The 18,653-nt window shown below is 37.8% G+C and overlaps 1 protein-coding gene across 2 annotated transcripts; it reads left to right on the forward strand.

Moving 5' to 3' along the window:
- Positions 1–1,874: 1,874 nt before the first annotated feature.
- Positions 1,875–18,583, forward strand: LOC127453768 (4F2 cell-surface antigen heavy chain-like). 2 transcript variants are annotated; one of them, XM_051720465.1, is made up of 10 exons: positions 1,875–4,380; positions 4,480–4,621; positions 5,131–5,317; positions 5,421–5,608; positions 6,015–6,188; positions 8,039–8,127; positions 8,433–8,563; positions 9,081–9,393; positions 16,368–16,430; positions 16,593–18,583. In XM_051720465.1, the coding sequence occupies exons 3-10, from the start codon at positions 5,166–5,168 to the stop codon at positions 16,938–16,940; spliced, it is 1,458 nt and encodes a 485-aa protein (XP_051576425.1). In that variant the 5' UTR covers positions 1,875–4,380; positions 4,480–4,621; positions 5,131–5,165; the 3' UTR covers positions 16,941–18,583. The 2 variants fall into 2 exon arrangements, with proteins under 2 accessions (XP_051576425.1, XP_051576417.1); XM_051720457.1 differs by having other exon boundaries at positions 1,875–4,621.
- The last annotated feature ends 70 nt before the right edge of the window (positions 18,584–18,653 follow it).

An 18,653-nucleotide genomic window follows, 5' to 3' on the forward strand; every position in this document is an offset into this window, starting at 1 on the left:
TTTTATGTTTTACTGCTGTCATTTTGGACTGTTTGTGTAACTGTGTCCATTGCACTGATTAGGGTAGTGTTTATGCCAACAGAAAATGTTTCCCAATTTACACACATATTTGTTGTTGCAGGCTTTAATTCCAAAAAGTTGGATTCTCAAAGCTGGATAAAGAACATTAACCTAAATTATTCACCAAATATTTAATTGATTTTAATTGCTACATAGGTTTTGTTCACATTTGAAGGCCTCCTCTCTTTTTCATACTTTCCTTCAGTTTTCACTGAAATGTCTGCTATGCTAACATAGGGTAAGTACTATTTATTGTTAATGGCTGTCATAAATATATTTATTTTGCATAAGCATTCAAACACTCAGATGCTTATAAAAAGTATTTAAAACAAAGGTGTTAGTGTAGATAATATAATGTAGAAAAACATTTTGGAATGTAAATAAGGTATTTTACACAAGGTATAAGTTTTTTTTTGTTGTTGTTTTGTTTTTTAATACCACATATTGAGCCTTTTTTGCTTTTGTATTAGTATTCAATGAGCCTTAGGTGTATGCAAATCAAATCAGCTGCTTTCTTGTAGAAGTTCTAAACAAATCCTAAATCAGCAAGAGAACACAGTGAAAGGAAATATCAATTATAAGAAATCATCTTGATACCAGTCTTCGCTTCTCCTTTAGTTAAATCTATGAATCTAATCTTAACTGCAGGTACTTAATCGCACTGTACCAAAGTTAAAAATCTGAAATTACTGAAACAGTAAACTCTCAGACTAAAAACAATACTTTGTTAAAAAAAAATAAAAAATAAAATGTAAATACATTATAGAAAATACAATATGATATTGAAATTCTTCCTCAAAGGCAATCTATATAGCTATAATCTAGAACACTGTCATTATATGTGAGAGAGGGATTTGTTTTATCAAAATTTCATGACATTACATTGAATAAAGTAGTATGTCCTAATACTGGCATAGTGTGAAAATTACAGTTGCTGCTGGAAGAGGTGTTAGTGAGACCAGCAGGAGGTGCTCACCCTTGAGCCTGTGTGGGTCCTAATGCCCCAGAATAGTGAAGGGGACACTTACACTATACTACAAAAAAGCACTGTATTTCAAAAGTGACACTAAACCGTGGTCCTGATTTTCTGTGGTCATTAAAAATCCCTGGACACTTCTCATAAAGAGTAGGGGTGTAACCCTGGTGTCCTGGCCAAGTTTACCCATTGACCTCTATCCATCATGGCTTTCTAATAATCCCCAATATAAATGAATTGGCTACAGCACTGTACTCTCCTCTCCACCAATAGCTGGTGTGTGGTGAGTGTATTGATGCACTATGGCTGCCGTCGCATCATCCAGGTGGATGCTGGACACTGGTCGTGGTTGAGGAGACTCCTCCTGCACTACTGTAAGCGCTTTGAGTGTCTAGAAAAGCGCATGTAACAATATAAATGTAACAAATTATTATTATGTATAAGTGAGAATGATCCTTATTTTGAGATTTTGAGATGAGATTCAAGATTCAGATAGCTTTATTGGCATGGTAAAAAAAAGCTTTACATTGAATGAATGTTACATTTATATTGCACTTTTTATGACACTACACTCAAAGCGCTTTACACAGTGAACAGGGGACTCTCCTCAACCACCACCAGTGTGCAGCATCCTCCTGGATGATGCGACGGCAGCCATAGTATGCCAGTACGCTCACCAGCTATTGGTGAAGAGGAGAGAGTAGAGTTATAGAGCCAGTTAATAGGTGGGGATTATTAGGAAGCCATGATTGAGAAGGGCCAGTGGGGGGATTTTGGCCAGGACACCAGGTTTACACCCCTATTCTTTTACAAGAAGTGCTCTAGGATTTTTTTTTAATGACCACAAAGAGTTGGGACCTTGGTTTAATGTTGCATCTGAAGGACAGCGCTTTTTTTTTCTCCCCAATTTGGAATGCCCAATTCCCAGTGTGCTCTAAGTCCTCCTGGTGGCGTAGTGCCTCACCTCAATCCAGGTGGCGGAGGACGAATCTCAGTTGCCTCTGTGACCGTCAATCCCCGCATCTTATCACATGGCTTGTAGACATAGCACGTGTGGTGGCCCACACTATTCGCCACGGCATCCACGCACAACTCACCACGTGCCACACAGAGAGCAAGAACCACACATGATAGCAACCACGAGGAGGTTACTTCATGTGACTCTACCCTCCCTAGCAACCAGGCCAATTTGGTTGCTTAGGAGTCACTCAGCACACCCTGGATTCAAACTCACGACTCCAGGGGTGGTAGTCAGTGTCAGTACTCACTGAGCTACCCAGGCCAAGGGCAGTGCTTTTTATACAGTTTAGTGTCCCCATCACTATACTGGGGCATTAGGACCCACACAGACTGCAGGGTGAGCACCCCCTGCTGGCCTCCCTAATACCTCTTCCAGCAGCAAACTTAGTTTGGGGGCCTTTAACCCCTGCAACAGGGGGGCTTTTTACCCCAAATACTGTTTTTTCACTTATTGGACAGTTATTAAAAACTTTTTATTTAATCACAAAACTGAACATTATAAATAAGTATTTTGTCTAAAAATAAATGTGATAATTTAATGGATTCACAATAGCTACATGCATTTGCAACATTTCAAAAATTATTACATTTTGCATCAAATTATCAAAAAATAAAACTTTAGGCATTGCACGCAATGATCTCATGGGTTGGAAATATTTTGACAATGACAAACAGGTGTTAAGGAAAGTACTGGGGTAGTTTTTGTTGCTGTTTAGTGTTTTGGGAGAAAATAAAATCAAAAGTGCCTTTTACCACAGGGGGCCTTTAGCCCAGTTGTACCCAACATTCATACACATTTACACACATATACAGTCAGTTAAAGTAAAAGATCCAAAAATACAATAAAATAGAGTAAGAAAAATTGGAGATAAAAGCCATTTATTATGTTAAGTTTGCTGCTGCTTCTGTCCATTGTTTTAGATATTTTTCCTTTTGTGTTTTAATCATTTGATTTTAGCTGGGGTTTTGTTCTGGGGTTCAGCTGAACATGTTTTGGATTGTAAAGTCAGCTCTTAGCCCAACTGGTTGAAGGGGCTTCTCTCTGGGGTCAGCTCTTGGTAGCTTTGGGCTTTGAAAGTACCTGTTAGCCCATTAAAATGCTGTGTATTCTATTTCATGCAAAACAATCATCTTTTAATATTGCACCGTTTCACCTCCAAATAGCCAATCAGAGTGCACAAAGAAAGACATACTTTTGTCTTGTATTAGTCGGTAGTCTTACATGATTTCTTTATTGTGCTATATTTCCAGTGTGCAGTCACATTCTGCCCAGTCACAAACTGTCACTAGAGGACACTCCACACCCTGAACCTGCACAAGCCTACATTTCGACTTTGTACAATAAACAGCCAACTTAAAAGTGTATAAAAGCGAGTGAAGTTTACGAATTCCCTCATAAGGAGCAAGAGGAGAGCATGCAATATAGCCATATTATCTTAACCCATGTGTATATGTGGTTTAGGCATGCAGTTTATTTTTAAATTCTTGGCAATAGTGCTTCAAAATGGAGGTTAATCACATAGATGACAGAGCCTTTCATTGTTAACCATGCATCACCCACTCCACACACATGTATAAATTGTGCATGACAGCCAAATTAAATAGTAATTTCTTCATAGATATTTAAGGCTATGTAATATACCGTAAAGCACTGGAGCTGGACTGGTTCAAGAAATACTCAGTGACCCAAACTAGAATGAGCGTCAACTCTGCATCTCCTCAAACAACACAATTCTACTGAATCCTCAAAGCCTGTACACTAAACAGTTACATTAAACATGGTAAAAGAAAAAATGAGATGAAACCAGTTCCATCTGGTTCTGCTCTGTCATATTTTCTCATGGCTTTGAAATATGTTATGGAGAGCAGGATCAGACAGGCTTAGGAAGGTCCACCCAGACCCCTGGAGAGGATCTGTAAACCTCAGAACCCCATGCTGAGTACTGAAAGAAAAAATAAACCACAGTCCTCAGACTCTTCCTCTTCCCCTCAACTGGTATTGTTCATCTGAGGGAAAGAGGCAGAATAGTGTACAGGGAAGATATGTCTTTGAGAATGTTTTAGAGTTGTGTTGGTTCAGCTGGCAGGTGATGTGACATGTAAGATGGCAAAGATTCAATAGCAAGTATTTATTACTTTAGTACAAATATGCTTTTCAAGAGTAATTGATTTTGTTATAATAACTTGTAGTGAGATAATAAAAAGCTCATCTGTGTTTCAGCCTGTAATTGTAATGAAAATACTTATTCTCTAAAAGAAAAATTATCTCAGACTCACTAATATGGCATAATATGGATATTGTGATTTGGAATGGTGGAAATTGTGTAGGTGAATTATTATAATTTTTTATTTTTTATTTTTTCATTTTATGTGCAAAAAAATTACAGTGTAATTAAACACTAAAATATTTTATTTGGTTGCAGAAATCTATGACACTCTAGTTGTAGCTGTCAGGGGCGGTGCAAATAAAGTCCTTTATAACTGACCACAAAACGTAGGCTGTCTTTTAACCTTTCACTGAGCTGCCCAACAACAATGCAGACAACTCCTTTGAACATTGTGCAGGTATTTATGCATTCTTAAGAACACATTTTTGTTTTCTATTATTTATTTATTGTTCATTTGAGTTTTTATATATATATATATATATAAGTGTTGACACCTTCATTTTAAAATATTAATAGTTTAGCATAGTATTAAAAAGTATTAATAGCATACATCTGCAGAGACAGGTTTGCCTGAGTAGCCTAGTTGTATTACAGCCAATGTGCTTTTTGTTCTGTTTACTATTAACACTTTATGGTTGCCAATACAATTAATACACTTTACATAAAATGTCCTCCTCTTCTTGTCACAAAAACTCCTTAAAGCAAATACTGATTAAAATGTCTTTAAAACTGGCTGGCTGAAGAAAAATTAATTACAGTGCAGTATGGGGGCACTTTCTTTATCCAATACAATCTTTAACAACCATTACCAGAGATGTAGGTGTTTGTATCTGTCACAATCTAGGCTTAATCTGTTTCTAATCTATTTCTAAAACTTTTTTTAATACATTTTCTGTTTTAATCCAGTGTCTTTAAACCTGTCTAACCGTGCACAAAGAGAAATGAAGGACGTAGAACTGAACAAGGTGGATCTGGAAAAGCAGCAAATGAAAGAAAAAAATGGCTGTGTGAAGGTCACGGTCCAAGAGGACACTGGAGCTAAATTGACCTGCCTCTCCAAAGATGAGTTAATGAAAATTGCTGGTACAGCTGGGTATGCAACCAATATGACCATTATGAAAAATAAAATGATGTATCTGTCTGCCTATTTGGCTTGTAGACTCTTCCACTCACAGTAAATCCATGCATCTCCCCAGATGGATTCGGGCTCGCTGGATCTTGCTAGTTCTGTTCTGGCTCGGCTGGGTTGGCATGTTAGCTGGGGCAGTAGTAATCATACTACAGGCCCCACGCTGTAAACCCATCCCTGAAATGAACTGGTGGAACAAAGGTCTTCTCTACCAGATATCTGATGTGAATGCTTTCTCTGACAAAGGACTGAAAGGTGAGACAAATGGATATGTCTTTTTGGGTTTTCCATATGAATAACAGTTTGTTTATTGGAATGAACAGTATTAAACTGCCCACTGCTCCTTGAAGTAGTCACCCTATGCGAAATGGTTATAAGTAGTAACTTGGCAAAAACTCATTAGCTGTTGTGTTTTGTTATTTTATATTCGTTTTAGTTTGCTTATTATGATTTTTGCAGAATATGGCAGAAATTGCAAATTGCACAGACATGCTGTGGCCAAAACACATCAAGGATATTTCAGATGTGGATTGTGGAATACATTATTTGGGCAGTATTACAAACAATGCTGTGTTCATTGCAGATTAATAATGAGAAAACAGGCCCAGGTTTCAGGATGTGTTGATGTTTTCACTTCTTTTTCCCCCATCACTATTTGTAGGGGTGGAGGAGAAGCTGGACTATCTGAAACAGATGAAGGTGAAGGGTCTTGTTTTGGGTCCAATACACACTGTGCAAGCAGACCAGCTCAACACACTGAAACTAACATCTATTAAACCTGAAGTAGGCACTGAGAATGAACTGGAAACACTGCTGGACCAAGCCCATAAAAAGGGTGACTTTTTCATCTGGATGTTCTTTCTCTTATGAGTATCTTGTGAATTCTGAATATTGAAGTCTTGCTAAAATGTCATAGAGCAGCTGTGTACACATAGGCGGAGGTCGGAGGGTGAACGAACTGCAGGGAAAGGCATTTGCAGGGTATGGTATTAGAATATATTCTATGAAATACCATACAGGCCTCTGAATATACATATTTAGACACCCATATTTTTAATTGAATGGGTGTTATAACAGTAATCACACAATTTTAATGTTCCCCACCTCCAAAATCTCAATTTAACCCCTGCATTCAAGACAAAATATTTCATTAAATGGCATCTACTTCCAACTGTAAATGTTCACACTCCATACAAAACCTTCCAGATGAATAAATGGTTATTATTTTTGTTTACACAGATGCCAGTATGCTACTCATGTGAATAATTATTTTAGCGACTCAATATTTGGCTACAGCAAGCAGATATGCACGATTTATTTTATCGGCATAACAGACAATTAAATACTATGTAATAGCACTCTTTGCTAACGCAGCAAAATAAAAAATAAAAACGGAACCGTTTGCACCTGCATACGCCGTTAAAGGTGGTCCCGCACCTACAGTATAGGCTTATGTCATGCAGTTGATTTAAAGTTTTGGAAATTAAAATAAAATCCAGTGGAGAGAGAGTCTTCTTCACAAGCTCAAGGAACGATGATGAAAATATTTTCAGTCATCTCCATGCTGGATCGTTTCGAGTTTGATTGGATGCTATTGATTTAAATGTGAATGGATGCAAGGAATGGAATGTTACAAATGTGGATACACTCGTTTCAATGCAAATATAATCTAATAAATATGTATTAATGTAAGAATTGCACTACATTATTTTATATTTGTTTTAAAATGTTACATTCTTTCAGAAATAAAGACAACCCACGCAGTGACTCAAGCGATTTACATTTTATGATGAATTTGGCCAAGGCCACTGATCTAGGATCAGCTTTCCCTTCCCGCTAGTAATTAAAGTTGATAAGCTATATGAGGTGGGGGAACTGAGACAGTTTACTGGCCAAGGGAAGGCTAAGCCTTACCATGCCTTACACACGCTCCGCCTATGTGCGTACATCATTATTATCCTCCATGTCACCCATTCAAACTTTAAAACTGGTCCCTAAACAGACCTGACCTGAATTATTGGACATTTTTGATTGGTGTTTTGATTCTTCTATTATAGTGATTTGAGGGGTTGCACGAAGAGAATATTCACAACTGAACTACCTTAGTCACTTAAATTAGTAGTCTGCTTTATCCTTTAAACAAAATTCCATCACAGTAAGCTGTTTATCGACTTTAGTATTTTGAAAGAAACAATATCTGGTAAGAGTGTGAAAAGACTATTCTTTAGCTTTAAGATTTTATCCTAGATTTGCTTTACTCTGGCTTTGTGTTGTGGACGCTCTGTTTCACTTTTTTGAGGTAAAGCAGAGAAGTGCCAGTAGATGATTGAGATCCTTCAACTACAGTATGTACAAAAAAAGAAAAATTTTTTTAGATGCCAGTGAGATTGAAGACTATGACTGTGATGAATATGTGTGTTGCTGTTTTTTTCAAGAGCCTAGAGATTTTGCATATGGTAATGGAAGTTGAACGCTACAATACAAATGTTTTGCTTGTGTAAACCTACTTGTGTGAACTTAATTACAAAAGATTATCTTACTTTTATATCCCCTTTTCCCTTCTCTGTCTCTTTTTTATGTTCCCTTGGTGTCTATTTCTTACAAAAGATTAGCTAACTTTTATATCCCCTTTTCCCTTCTCTGTCTCTTTTTTACATTCCCTTGGTGTCCATTTCTTTTTCATAGGTATCTCTGTAGTGCTGGATTTAACACCTAACTATGAAAGTGTTTCAGCCTGGTTCAACAATACTGCCTCTGTTGCTGAGAAACTCAAAGTAAGTGCTGATAAAAAAAATAAATAAATACAGGAAATTGTAGAGGGAGGCATTTTTATGTGGATGATGAATAAGGGGATGTAAAGATGAAAATATTGTTAGCACATATTAGAAAGAGGGAAGCCTAACTTAAGAGCCTAACATGTAAGACCCTATCCATGATATTAAAGTTATACCAGATTTTAGAAAATGGAATTGCAATATGTATACAAAAAAGTACATACAGTATAATACCAATTAATTTGTCTTATCTGCCTAAAGCTTTGTCTAAATATTATATGCCATATTCATTATTTTTCTTTTAGGAAGCATGTGTGTACTGGTTAAATAAAGGATTCAATGGCATTTCCTTGTCTGACCTGGGAGATATTGCAAAAACGAGCACCTGGCCATCTATACAAGATATAATCAACAAAACTAACGTGACTGAAAAAACGTATGTGTTTGTAGTCATAAGCTAAGAAATAATCATAATATGTATGGTATATGTGGCAAATTTGTTTACTGTAATGCAATAGGGACGCCTGCTGGCCAGAAAGGGTTATGAGCACTGTTGCTTGCTGCCTTAGGCTGGTGAAAGTGTCTCACCACATCTGCAATACAGGAAAATGTCCATCTTATTTTGTTTATTGTCTTATTTCCCGTTATCAAACGGCAATTCTTTTTTACACTTTTAAGGAGGATCAGGCCTTTTGTAGTGCAATTTGGCATCATGCAGAGTTCCCTACTGAAAATACCATTTTAGACCAGCATGTTTTTTCTTTCTGGTTCAGGCTTTTTTTATCTGCTAGTCTAGCATAGTCATACTGGTTTGGTGCTAGTCTAGCATATAGGGATAAGAGCATTATGTAAAAACTAACTACATTTCTCACATACCCTCTCTCTCTCTCTCTCTCTCTCTCTCTCTCTCTCTCTCTCTCTCTCTCTCTCTCTCTCTCTCATCCCTCTAACAGAGCTCTGATAGGCTCCGTCACTGGTCTTCCTGTGCATGACATCTCTGTACTGCTGAACCATTCAGGTGTCGACCTGCTTCTGACGGGACTGCCTGATCTGGGCAAGTCCGGTGAAACCCAAGCCCTGTCAATACAGGAACTCTACTCCATGCATCCCCAGACCAGGCTGGGCTGGAGCCTGAGTGGACGGACCCTGGGCTGTCTGGCTTCTAGGACTCCAGCAGTGCCTGTAAGGCTCTTTCAGACCCTGCTGTTCACCTTGCCGGGCACGCCTGTGTTTAATGCTGGGGATGAGGTCGGATTGAAGACAGGGGTAAGTAGTGTGTAACGGAGATATTCGAGTGAATGACAGCATGGATAGATATATATCTAAGTGGTTGGTTGAATCAGTATTTGTTTAGAGGGATATCATTTTTTAAAAATATTTTTTTGTTTTACGTATATAATTATCCTGTCTTGTATATACGTTTATTGGTAAAGTTTAAGTTCAGTATTTTTCAAGAGATGCTAAGACCTGTTTTAACCCTTAATCACTGTTTGGATAATTTTTGACAGAAATCAATTTTGTTTTGATTGTTATAAAAATGGTTTCCTTAATCTGAGCGGTACAAGGCTTGGTAACCTTTTCTTAAACTTGCCACCTGAACACACAAAAAATGTAGACTAGATTAGATGAATCAAGGTGGTTTTATCAAACAGTCCCCTGTTCATAATGTTCGGGTTAAATCTGACCTGCCATCGAAAATAAATTGGTAAGACTATATAACACAGAGCAATTTTATTTTCTGGCAAATAAAAATCAATAAATCAGACACAATGCAGAACACACACACACACACACACAAAGAAATGAATAGGTTAGACTATAACAGAGTAATTATTTTGTCAAATAAAAATCAATCAGTCACAATGCAGAAAACACACGCGTGCATGCACACACACACACACACACACACACACACACACACACACTTCAAGGTCAAATCAAAGTCTTAGTCTGACTCACTGTGAGAAAGATTACACTTAGGTGTGGGAGCTGCACACCATCAGGTTTGACTGTAAGCATGATTTGCGCTAGGTGTAAAAAGCACCTGCCAACAGCGCAGCTATTTGCATTCCAATAGTCTGGTGAAAACAGAGAAATTGAAGACAAACTGCACCCCTTTTATTGCTGCAGTAGCATGGGGTGTAATGACGGTATAGATGTGTATTTTTTGTGAAGACAACCCGAGTTCAATTCCGAATTTTGATCTAGGTTAAATTAACCATAGTTTTACTATAGGAATATTGTAGTAACCATGTTTTAATGCAGTTAACCATGTGTTAATGTAACGATGCTGGCAATGACAGGCAGACGATGATTATGAAGTGTAGAACCCAAGTGCAGTTTAATACAAATGTGAAATCCAAAAACAGTGAATCCAAACGTGAACAAAACAGAACAGCAGAATCCTGACTTGGCCGTGGTAGGCGTGGATGCTGACTCGTTGGCCGTGGCAGGCGTGAGTGCTGGACTGTGGAGCAGAGGCGGGCCTGGACCGTGGAGCAGATGCGGGCCTGGACCGTGGAACAGAGGCGGGCCAGGACAGTGGAGCAGAGGCAGGCCAGGACAGTGGAGCAGAGGCGGGCCAGGACAGTGGAGCAGAGGCGGGCCAGGACAGTGGAGAAGAGGCGGGCCAGGACAGTGGAGCAGAGGTGGGCCTGGACTGTGGAGCAAAGGCTTGCTTGTGACATGGCATGTAGCAGTCTGGGGCTTGGCTCAGACATGGCATGGAGCAGACTGTGGTTTGGCTGTGACATGGCATGAAGCAGACTGAGGCATTATTGTGATGGGCTCAGGCTTTGCTGTGAAATGGCATAGAGCAGGCTGAGGCTTTGCTGTGACATAACATGGAGCAGACTGAGGCGTTGCTGTGACATGGCATGGAGCAGGCTGAGGCATTGCTGTGACATGGCATAGAGCAGACTCAGGCGTGGCTGTGACATGGCATGGAGCAGACTCAGGCGTGGCTGTGACATGGCATGGAGCAGGCTGAGGTGTGGCTGTGACATGGCACGGAGCAGACTCTGGAGTGGCTGTGACATGGCACGGAGCTGACTCTGGCATGGCTGTGACATGGCACGGAGCAGACCAAGGTGTGGCTGTGACATGGCATGGAGCAGACTCAGGCATGGCTGTGACATGGCATGGAGAAGTCTCAGTAGTGACTGTGACATGGCATGGAGCAGACACTGGCATGGCTGTGACATGGCACGGAGCTGACTCTGGTGTGGCTGTGACATGGCACGGAGCTGACTCTGGCATGGCTGTGACATGGCACGGAGCAGGCCAGGATGTGGCTGTGACATGGCATGGAGCAGAATCAGGCGTGGCTGTGACATGGCATGGAGCAGAATCAGGCGTGGCTGTGACATGGCATGGAGCAGACTCTGGAGTGGCTGTGACATGGCATGGAGCAGACTCTGGAGTGGCTGTGACATGGCATGGAGCAGAATCAGGCGTGGCTGTGACATGGCATGGAGCAGACTCTGGAGTGGCTGTGACATGGCATGGAGCAGGCTGAGGTGTGACTGTGACATTGGATGGAGCAGACTCAGGTGTGACTGTGACATGGCATGGAGAAGTCTCAGGAGTGGCTGTGACATGGCATGGAGCAGACTCTGGCGTGGCTGTGACATGGCACGGAGCTTACTCTGGCGTGGCTGTGACATGGCACGGAGCTGATTCTGGCATGGCTGTGACATGGCACGGAGCAGGCCGAGGTGTGGCTGTGACATGGCACGGAGCAGACTCAGGCGTGGCTGTGACATGGTATGGAGCAGACTCAGGCGTGGCTGTGACATGGCATGGAGTAGACTCTGGAGTGGCTGTGACATGGCATGGAGCAGGCCGAGGTGTGGCTGTGACATGGCATGGAGCAGACTCAGGCATGGCTGTGACATGGCATGGAGCAGGCCGAGGTGTGTCTGTGACATGGCTTGGAGCAGACTAAGGATCCGGGGCAGAAGGTGGCGCAAGCTCGGCAACCATGACGTGGGACCCTGGCTCGTCGGCCGTGACGTGGGACTCTGGCTCGGCAGTCATGACGTGGGACTCTGGCTTGGTGGTTGTAACGAGGGACTCTGGCTCGTTATCCACCTCCCCCACAGTGAACGGTGAACCACTTATCAGTAGGGCAAGGTCGATATACTGAGTCAGGCTGTAGGTACTCAAATCGTCAGGCATCAGGGAGGAGACCAGCTCATTCAGCCCAAAACAGAAACAGTCCTTGAGGGCAATCTCATTAAAGTCAACTCTGCTGGCCAGAGCACAGAAGCCCTCTACATATTCCTCCAGGGGACGATAACCCTGACATAAACGAAGAAGCTGAACTGCTGGGTTCATTTTGCGGTCAGGTATTCTGTAACGATGCTGGCAATGACAGGCAGATGATGATGATGAAGTGTAGAACCCAAGTGCAGTTTAATACAAATGTGAAATCCAAAAACAGTGACTCCAAACATGAACAAAACATAAACTTGTCTAGACTTGACGAAACTTGATTTGACATGACTTAACATAACATAACATAACTTGACATATCTTGACCTGACTTGACTTGACTTGACTTGTCTACCAAACAATGTTACAACACATAATACCTGACAAAGGATCAAGGCAAACATGAGGGTATAAATACGTGGACAAGTGTAACAAGACAACCAATGAACAGACAGATCTATAAACAAGATAACAAGACAATAAACCAATGAAAACAAGACACGTGACATGGAAACAGGGAATCGCATGACATGGCAGGGAAACAGGAAATAACATGACATGGAACACATGACTATAAAACAGGAACTAAACTTCCAAAATAAAAAACATTAACACAAAACAGAACAAAAACACATAAATACATGACAATTAATATAAGTTATATGTTATTAATATAGTAACCATGTTTAATTTTGTGGTTACTTTGATTTTACTACAAAATACCATGGTGATTCTGTGGTTACTGTAGTAAAAACCATGGTTATTTTGTGTAAGGGAATGTTAGGATTAGCTTTAGGGTTTGGTGTAGGATGTCTGTAGACTCTAATAAAACACATTAAACCCACTGCAGGGATGCCCTATACTGTATGTTAGTATTTAATTAGGGGTGCAAATAGCATTTACCACTGTTTGCACTTTTTTAAATTTTTGTTGCTATTTACACTTAGTGTCTGCCAAAAAATAAAAATAAAAAATAAAAATGCTACAGTTCTACAAATAATTGACTTTTATAATGTCTAAACATATATCCAATGCATAAATTGTGATAATATCTAGAAATGAAGTTTGTTTCAGCATTGGCTTATTGAGATCAGTCAATGCATGGAGCACTGAAGCCATCTACTGAACATAGTTATGTTTTCATGTAATTAAAATTTTTATTTCAGTTGATGTCACCAGAGATCCCCAATGCATGACATATTTTGATGTTTTCACAATCTTACCATTTACTGAAATTAAGGGTTTTTTTTAAGTGAAGATTACATAAAATGTGCTTATTATGTATGAACATGAATGGAGTTATTGAGTAATTTAGAGGTAAATAAGGTCTAAAATACCATAAAATTGTAAAAGAAATGCACAACTTTAGTGTTTTTACTTAATGGAGATGGTGTTATTACTTTTATTTAAAAAATAAATAAATTGGGGGCTCCACATTTGATGTTTCAGGCAGGGTTGGGAGGGTTACTTTTAAAACGTATTCCACTACAGATTACAGAATACTTGCTCTAAAACGTCATTTGGAATGTATTCCGTTAGATTACTCAAGGTCAGTAACGTATTCTAAATACTTTGGATTAATTTTTTAGCACTGGTAGATTTTTTCACTTGTTTTGACAATAAAAAAAATCTGCCAGTACAGTAAGACAAAATACACATGTAAAAAATACATTCTCTGAAAAAAGACCAAATCTCTTATGCAACTTTTTAAAAAAAAAAACCTAGGAAACAATTTCCACACAGAAATTGCTAGTAAATTTAACAGACCATATTTTCAAGTAAAGGCTACACACAATTCTTGGTGGCTTTAATGAGAAATTCCCAAGTAAAGCTTGCTTTCTAATATTCTCTGTTTGAAGTAAGCTTTACTCACTCTTTGTTTGTACATCTGACTTAAGCAATATAGCACTGAATTAGGTCAAGCTTTTAAAAGTGTACTAGAATTTCCATGCATTTTTAACATACTTAGTCTTATACCACATAACACACAGAAGCCTTCATCAGAGACCATTAATGCATGTTATGAAGTCTGATAGAAAAAAACATCATCTTCCTTGTTGGTGAAAGAAGTAAGATTCAGAGCTGCGCATGCAGAACTCAACACTTGGTGCACAAAACACCATGACAGTAACAATCAACAGATATTTTTTTTTGAACATGAACGGGTAATTTTGAGTAGAAAATGAGCTTCAGACTTCACAGAATACGAAGTTACCAAACATAACATGAAATCAACAATAAAAAAGTGTAAATCAACTTGCAAACAGTGAAACCATGCAAGTTAATTAATTATTCAAGCCCGGTGCATGCTGGGAACGCCAGCTTCCAAAAGTTAAGTAAAATTTACTTATTTAATTTAACTGCGAAATTTACTCAAATTAGCAAATAAAGATGACAAGGTTTCTACTTTAGGATTGGACATGATGATGCATTGTAATGATAACAAACAATCATATATAATATTTACTTATAAGCTAGAGCATTCATTTTTACATGTTTGAATTGAGTACAAATGTAGAATTTACGTAATGTTTTAAAGTTCATGCTTAAACTAACTTATTCAATGTATAAAGTTCTTATATTTTCTGCTATATTTACTTCACCACAAATTATTTATTTTTTTATCAGTGTAAAACAAGATAAAGCAAATTGATTTTTTTTTAAGGATTTTTAGATTTTTTTTACAGAAAAAACAATGCATCAATTATCATCAAGAATAAGATTTTTGCCCTAATACCAAAAGTCTTACTAGAGAAAAGACAATATGATCTTACGTGGATTTTCTTAATGATGGTGCCTGGTAAAAGGTGCATGTAAAATGGCTAGAAATAGCATTTTAGCTTAGCATAAAGCTAAATGTTCACATGACAGTTTACACAAGTTTTTTTCTATTTCTTCTGCTCCAAACTTACTTCTCTGTCTGCTCGTATGAATGTAACGCATCTTAAGAAAGTGTTTCACTGCTGTTCAAGCACACTTTGGATTGCATCATATCCAGGGTTGGGAGGGTTACTTTTGAAATTAATACAGAATACATGCGGTAAAATGTCATTTGTAACGTATTTCATTAGATGACTCAAGATCAGTAACGTATTCTAAATACTTTGGATTACTTCTTCAGCACTGGTAGATTTTTTCACTTGTTTTGACTTTAAAAACTCTGCCAGTGCAGTAAGACAAAACACACATGTAAAAAATACATTCTCTGAAAAACCTAAATATCTTATGCAGTGTTGTTTCTAAAACAAGATAAATCAAATTGATCTCGTTTTAAGGATTTTTAGATATTTTTACAGGAAAATAATACAAAAATTATTATCAAGAATATGATTTTTGCCCTAATATCAAAGGTCTTACTAGAAAAAAGAAATTATGATCCAATGTGAATTTTCTTGATAAAAAAATCTGATTGTGCCTGGTAACGTGTATGTAAACTGGCTAAAAATAGCATTTTAGCTTAGCGTAAAGCTGACAGTTTTCACAAGGTTTATTTCTATTTCTTGTGCTCCAAACTTACTTCAAACGTACTTCTCTGTCTGCTCGTATGAATGTAACACATCATAAGAAAGTGTTTCACCGCTGTTCAAATGCACTTTGGATCGCATCATTTATATGAATAAATGTTTTCCATCTGAAAGGACTAAATATTAAATGAAACAAATGACAATAAAATGCAAAGTAATCTCTTCAGTAAATCAAAATACTTTTTGAATGTAACTGTATTGTAATTACCAATTACTTAAATTGTAACTGTAGTGGAATACAGTTACTTATATTTTGTATTTTAAATACGTATTCCCGTTACATGTCAATCATGTCAAATTTGAATAGAACAGATGGAACGAGGTTCTCTATTGATAAGTTTACCAGGCATAGACCATAAACCTTAGCAAAGAAAGCCAGCAATACTCATAAGTGGTTAATATGCTGTGTAAGCTAAACAGAAACATAAATACACTTAAGTATGCTAATATTTACTTTATTGATATTTTTAAAATTGATGACTTATGATTCCTCCTTTACAGGAAAAACTTAAAGCAATGTGGGACTTGGAAAGCCCAGCAGATGAGGCCAATGCAACAGCAAAGGTACATTTTCATTATTCACATTGCTATTTTTAACAAATAGTTGTACTTATAACAAATTTTAAAACCAACATATTGCATCTCTCTATCTCTCTCTCTCTCTCTCTTTCTCTCTCTTTCTCTGTTGCTCTCTTCATCTTTGTATCTTGGTTTTCTCTCACTTAGACTCTGCAGGAGGAGCGTATTGCATTGCGTGATTTCTTCAAAGCACTTAGTGATCTAAGGGGGAAAGAGCGTGCTCTTCTGCACGGTGAATTTGTGTTACTTTACAGTTCTCCCTCTGCATTAGCATTTCTCCGCCTTTGGGACCAGAGTGAACGCTTCCTCATTGCCATAAACTGGGGATATGCTGCTGTTAACATGACACTCACTAATAGTGACCTGCCAGCTAAGGCTCAAGTCTGTGTTACCACAAATGCAGAAAATCTAGCCGTGGATAGCATGGTGTCATTAAAGACATTGGAGCTTGGAGCCAAACAGGCTGTTCTGTTGTCTTATCCCTATGCAGGCTAGAGACACACATAAATGCAAATCTTCACTAATGTCTTGGAGCTGTTATTTTTTGTCAGCAGTCTCATAAAATCCAAAAGGGAATCTTTCAGCTTACTGTCGGCACTGCAAGCACACATTTTAAGAAATCGTGGAATTCAAAGTACAAATGTTTTCAATTCGAATTTCAAATTCCAATTTTAAGTGAAAATGTTTCCGATTTTCATTTTGTTTACTGAAACTACTATTCTCTCATAGTAATACATTTAAGACCACAAAGTTTAAATAAATAAAAAAGGCTATCAAATTTGTTTTAGAATATACCAGAATTGTGCTGTTTCCATGCAGAGAGCTGTTGATTCGAATCTATCTTGAAACAAAACATCAATTTAAATACAAATACATTTGTTATAAATTTACTTCTGTTGTAATTTTTTGTGAATTTACTCATCTTTGCAGTGTTATACTGCAGCAATATAATTGTTGTGTGTATGTATGGCATACTTTTTTTTCCCAATATGATTTTGTACACACAATACATAATTGTTGTGTGCTTGTGTCTTGGCTGTGTGCCATATGTCGTTAATTCGCAGGGCAGGAAAAGGAAGTCTCTAAACTTAACAGGTGTTTGTTTGTATGTGTGTCATGTACGATAATTTTCTGTACTATATAAAACTGTTTTATTTCCTGCACAATTTGGCAAGTAGAAAAGAAGGGGGAGAATAGCACCTAAAACAGAATGGGGTCAAAATGGCATACTAGGTCATATCTAATAATAAATACATTTAATCTCTTCAGTTGAGACATAAATAACATGGCAACTTACTATAATTTTGCTTTATATAGAGAAATTAAATAATTCTTTACAATCTCAGTTTTTTTACTCAGGTTGTGTACAGCTAAATGTGCTGAAAATTATCAACATCTTCAATATTAACACTATAAGCAATAAGAGATATTGTATTTTACCTGATGCCCTTGATCTAATTTTTATTGTGATCAAGATTGTTCCCAGCAGGGTTGATTAATGTGAGGTCATAGGTCAAATCTGAAATTCCTATGGTGTAGTTCTCATTTACTGACCTTCTGTCTCTGCTGATCCCATTTTATCTTTTCCTCAGTAAAAAGCTGTGCTTGATTCTTGTGTGTGAGTGAGAGAGGTCTAATGAGATCTTTGTCTAATTCTCATTGTGAATTTTCCCTGTTATAAGTGGTGGTGAGGCCGTTCGTTTGCATGTCCTCCCACAGACATCAGAAGAAAAACTGTGTGTGGTACAGAAAAGTAAAAAAATCAGACATTTACCTACACTCAAATGACTAGCATAGAAAGAAGAATTACAGAGATAATACATTTAATATAGTTGCTGACTGATCACGGTTATGATTTAATGATAAACTACGAGAATCCTGTAAAATACCGTCTTTACATTTTTTGTAACTCTCTACATTTTTTTGTTAGTTATCCAGAGCGGTAAAAAAATAAAAATAAAAAAATAAAAAATCACATCAATCACACAAAGTAGCGCAATATGAGCATTTGACATTTGATAATTGTTTAATGATTATAAAGTTCAATAGAATGATAATTACTTTTAATATTTTTCAAATGTAAATCAAGTTGAGTGAGGTTGTAACTTACAAGACAAATTTGATCAAAAACACAAAAAGGAAAATAGAGTTACACGTTTGCTGAGAACTCTTAAAAAAAAAAAAAAAAACTACAATCAGACTGTTCAA

The sequence above is a fragment of the Myxocyprinus asiaticus genome, chromosome 2 (genome assembly GCF_019703515.2).
Source record: "Myxocyprinus asiaticus isolate MX2 ecotype Aquarium Trade chromosome 2, UBuf_Myxa_2, whole genome shotgun sequence".
Classification (NCBI taxonomy): Eukaryota; Metazoa; Chordata; class Actinopteri; order Cypriniformes; family Catostomidae; genus Myxocyprinus; species Myxocyprinus asiaticus.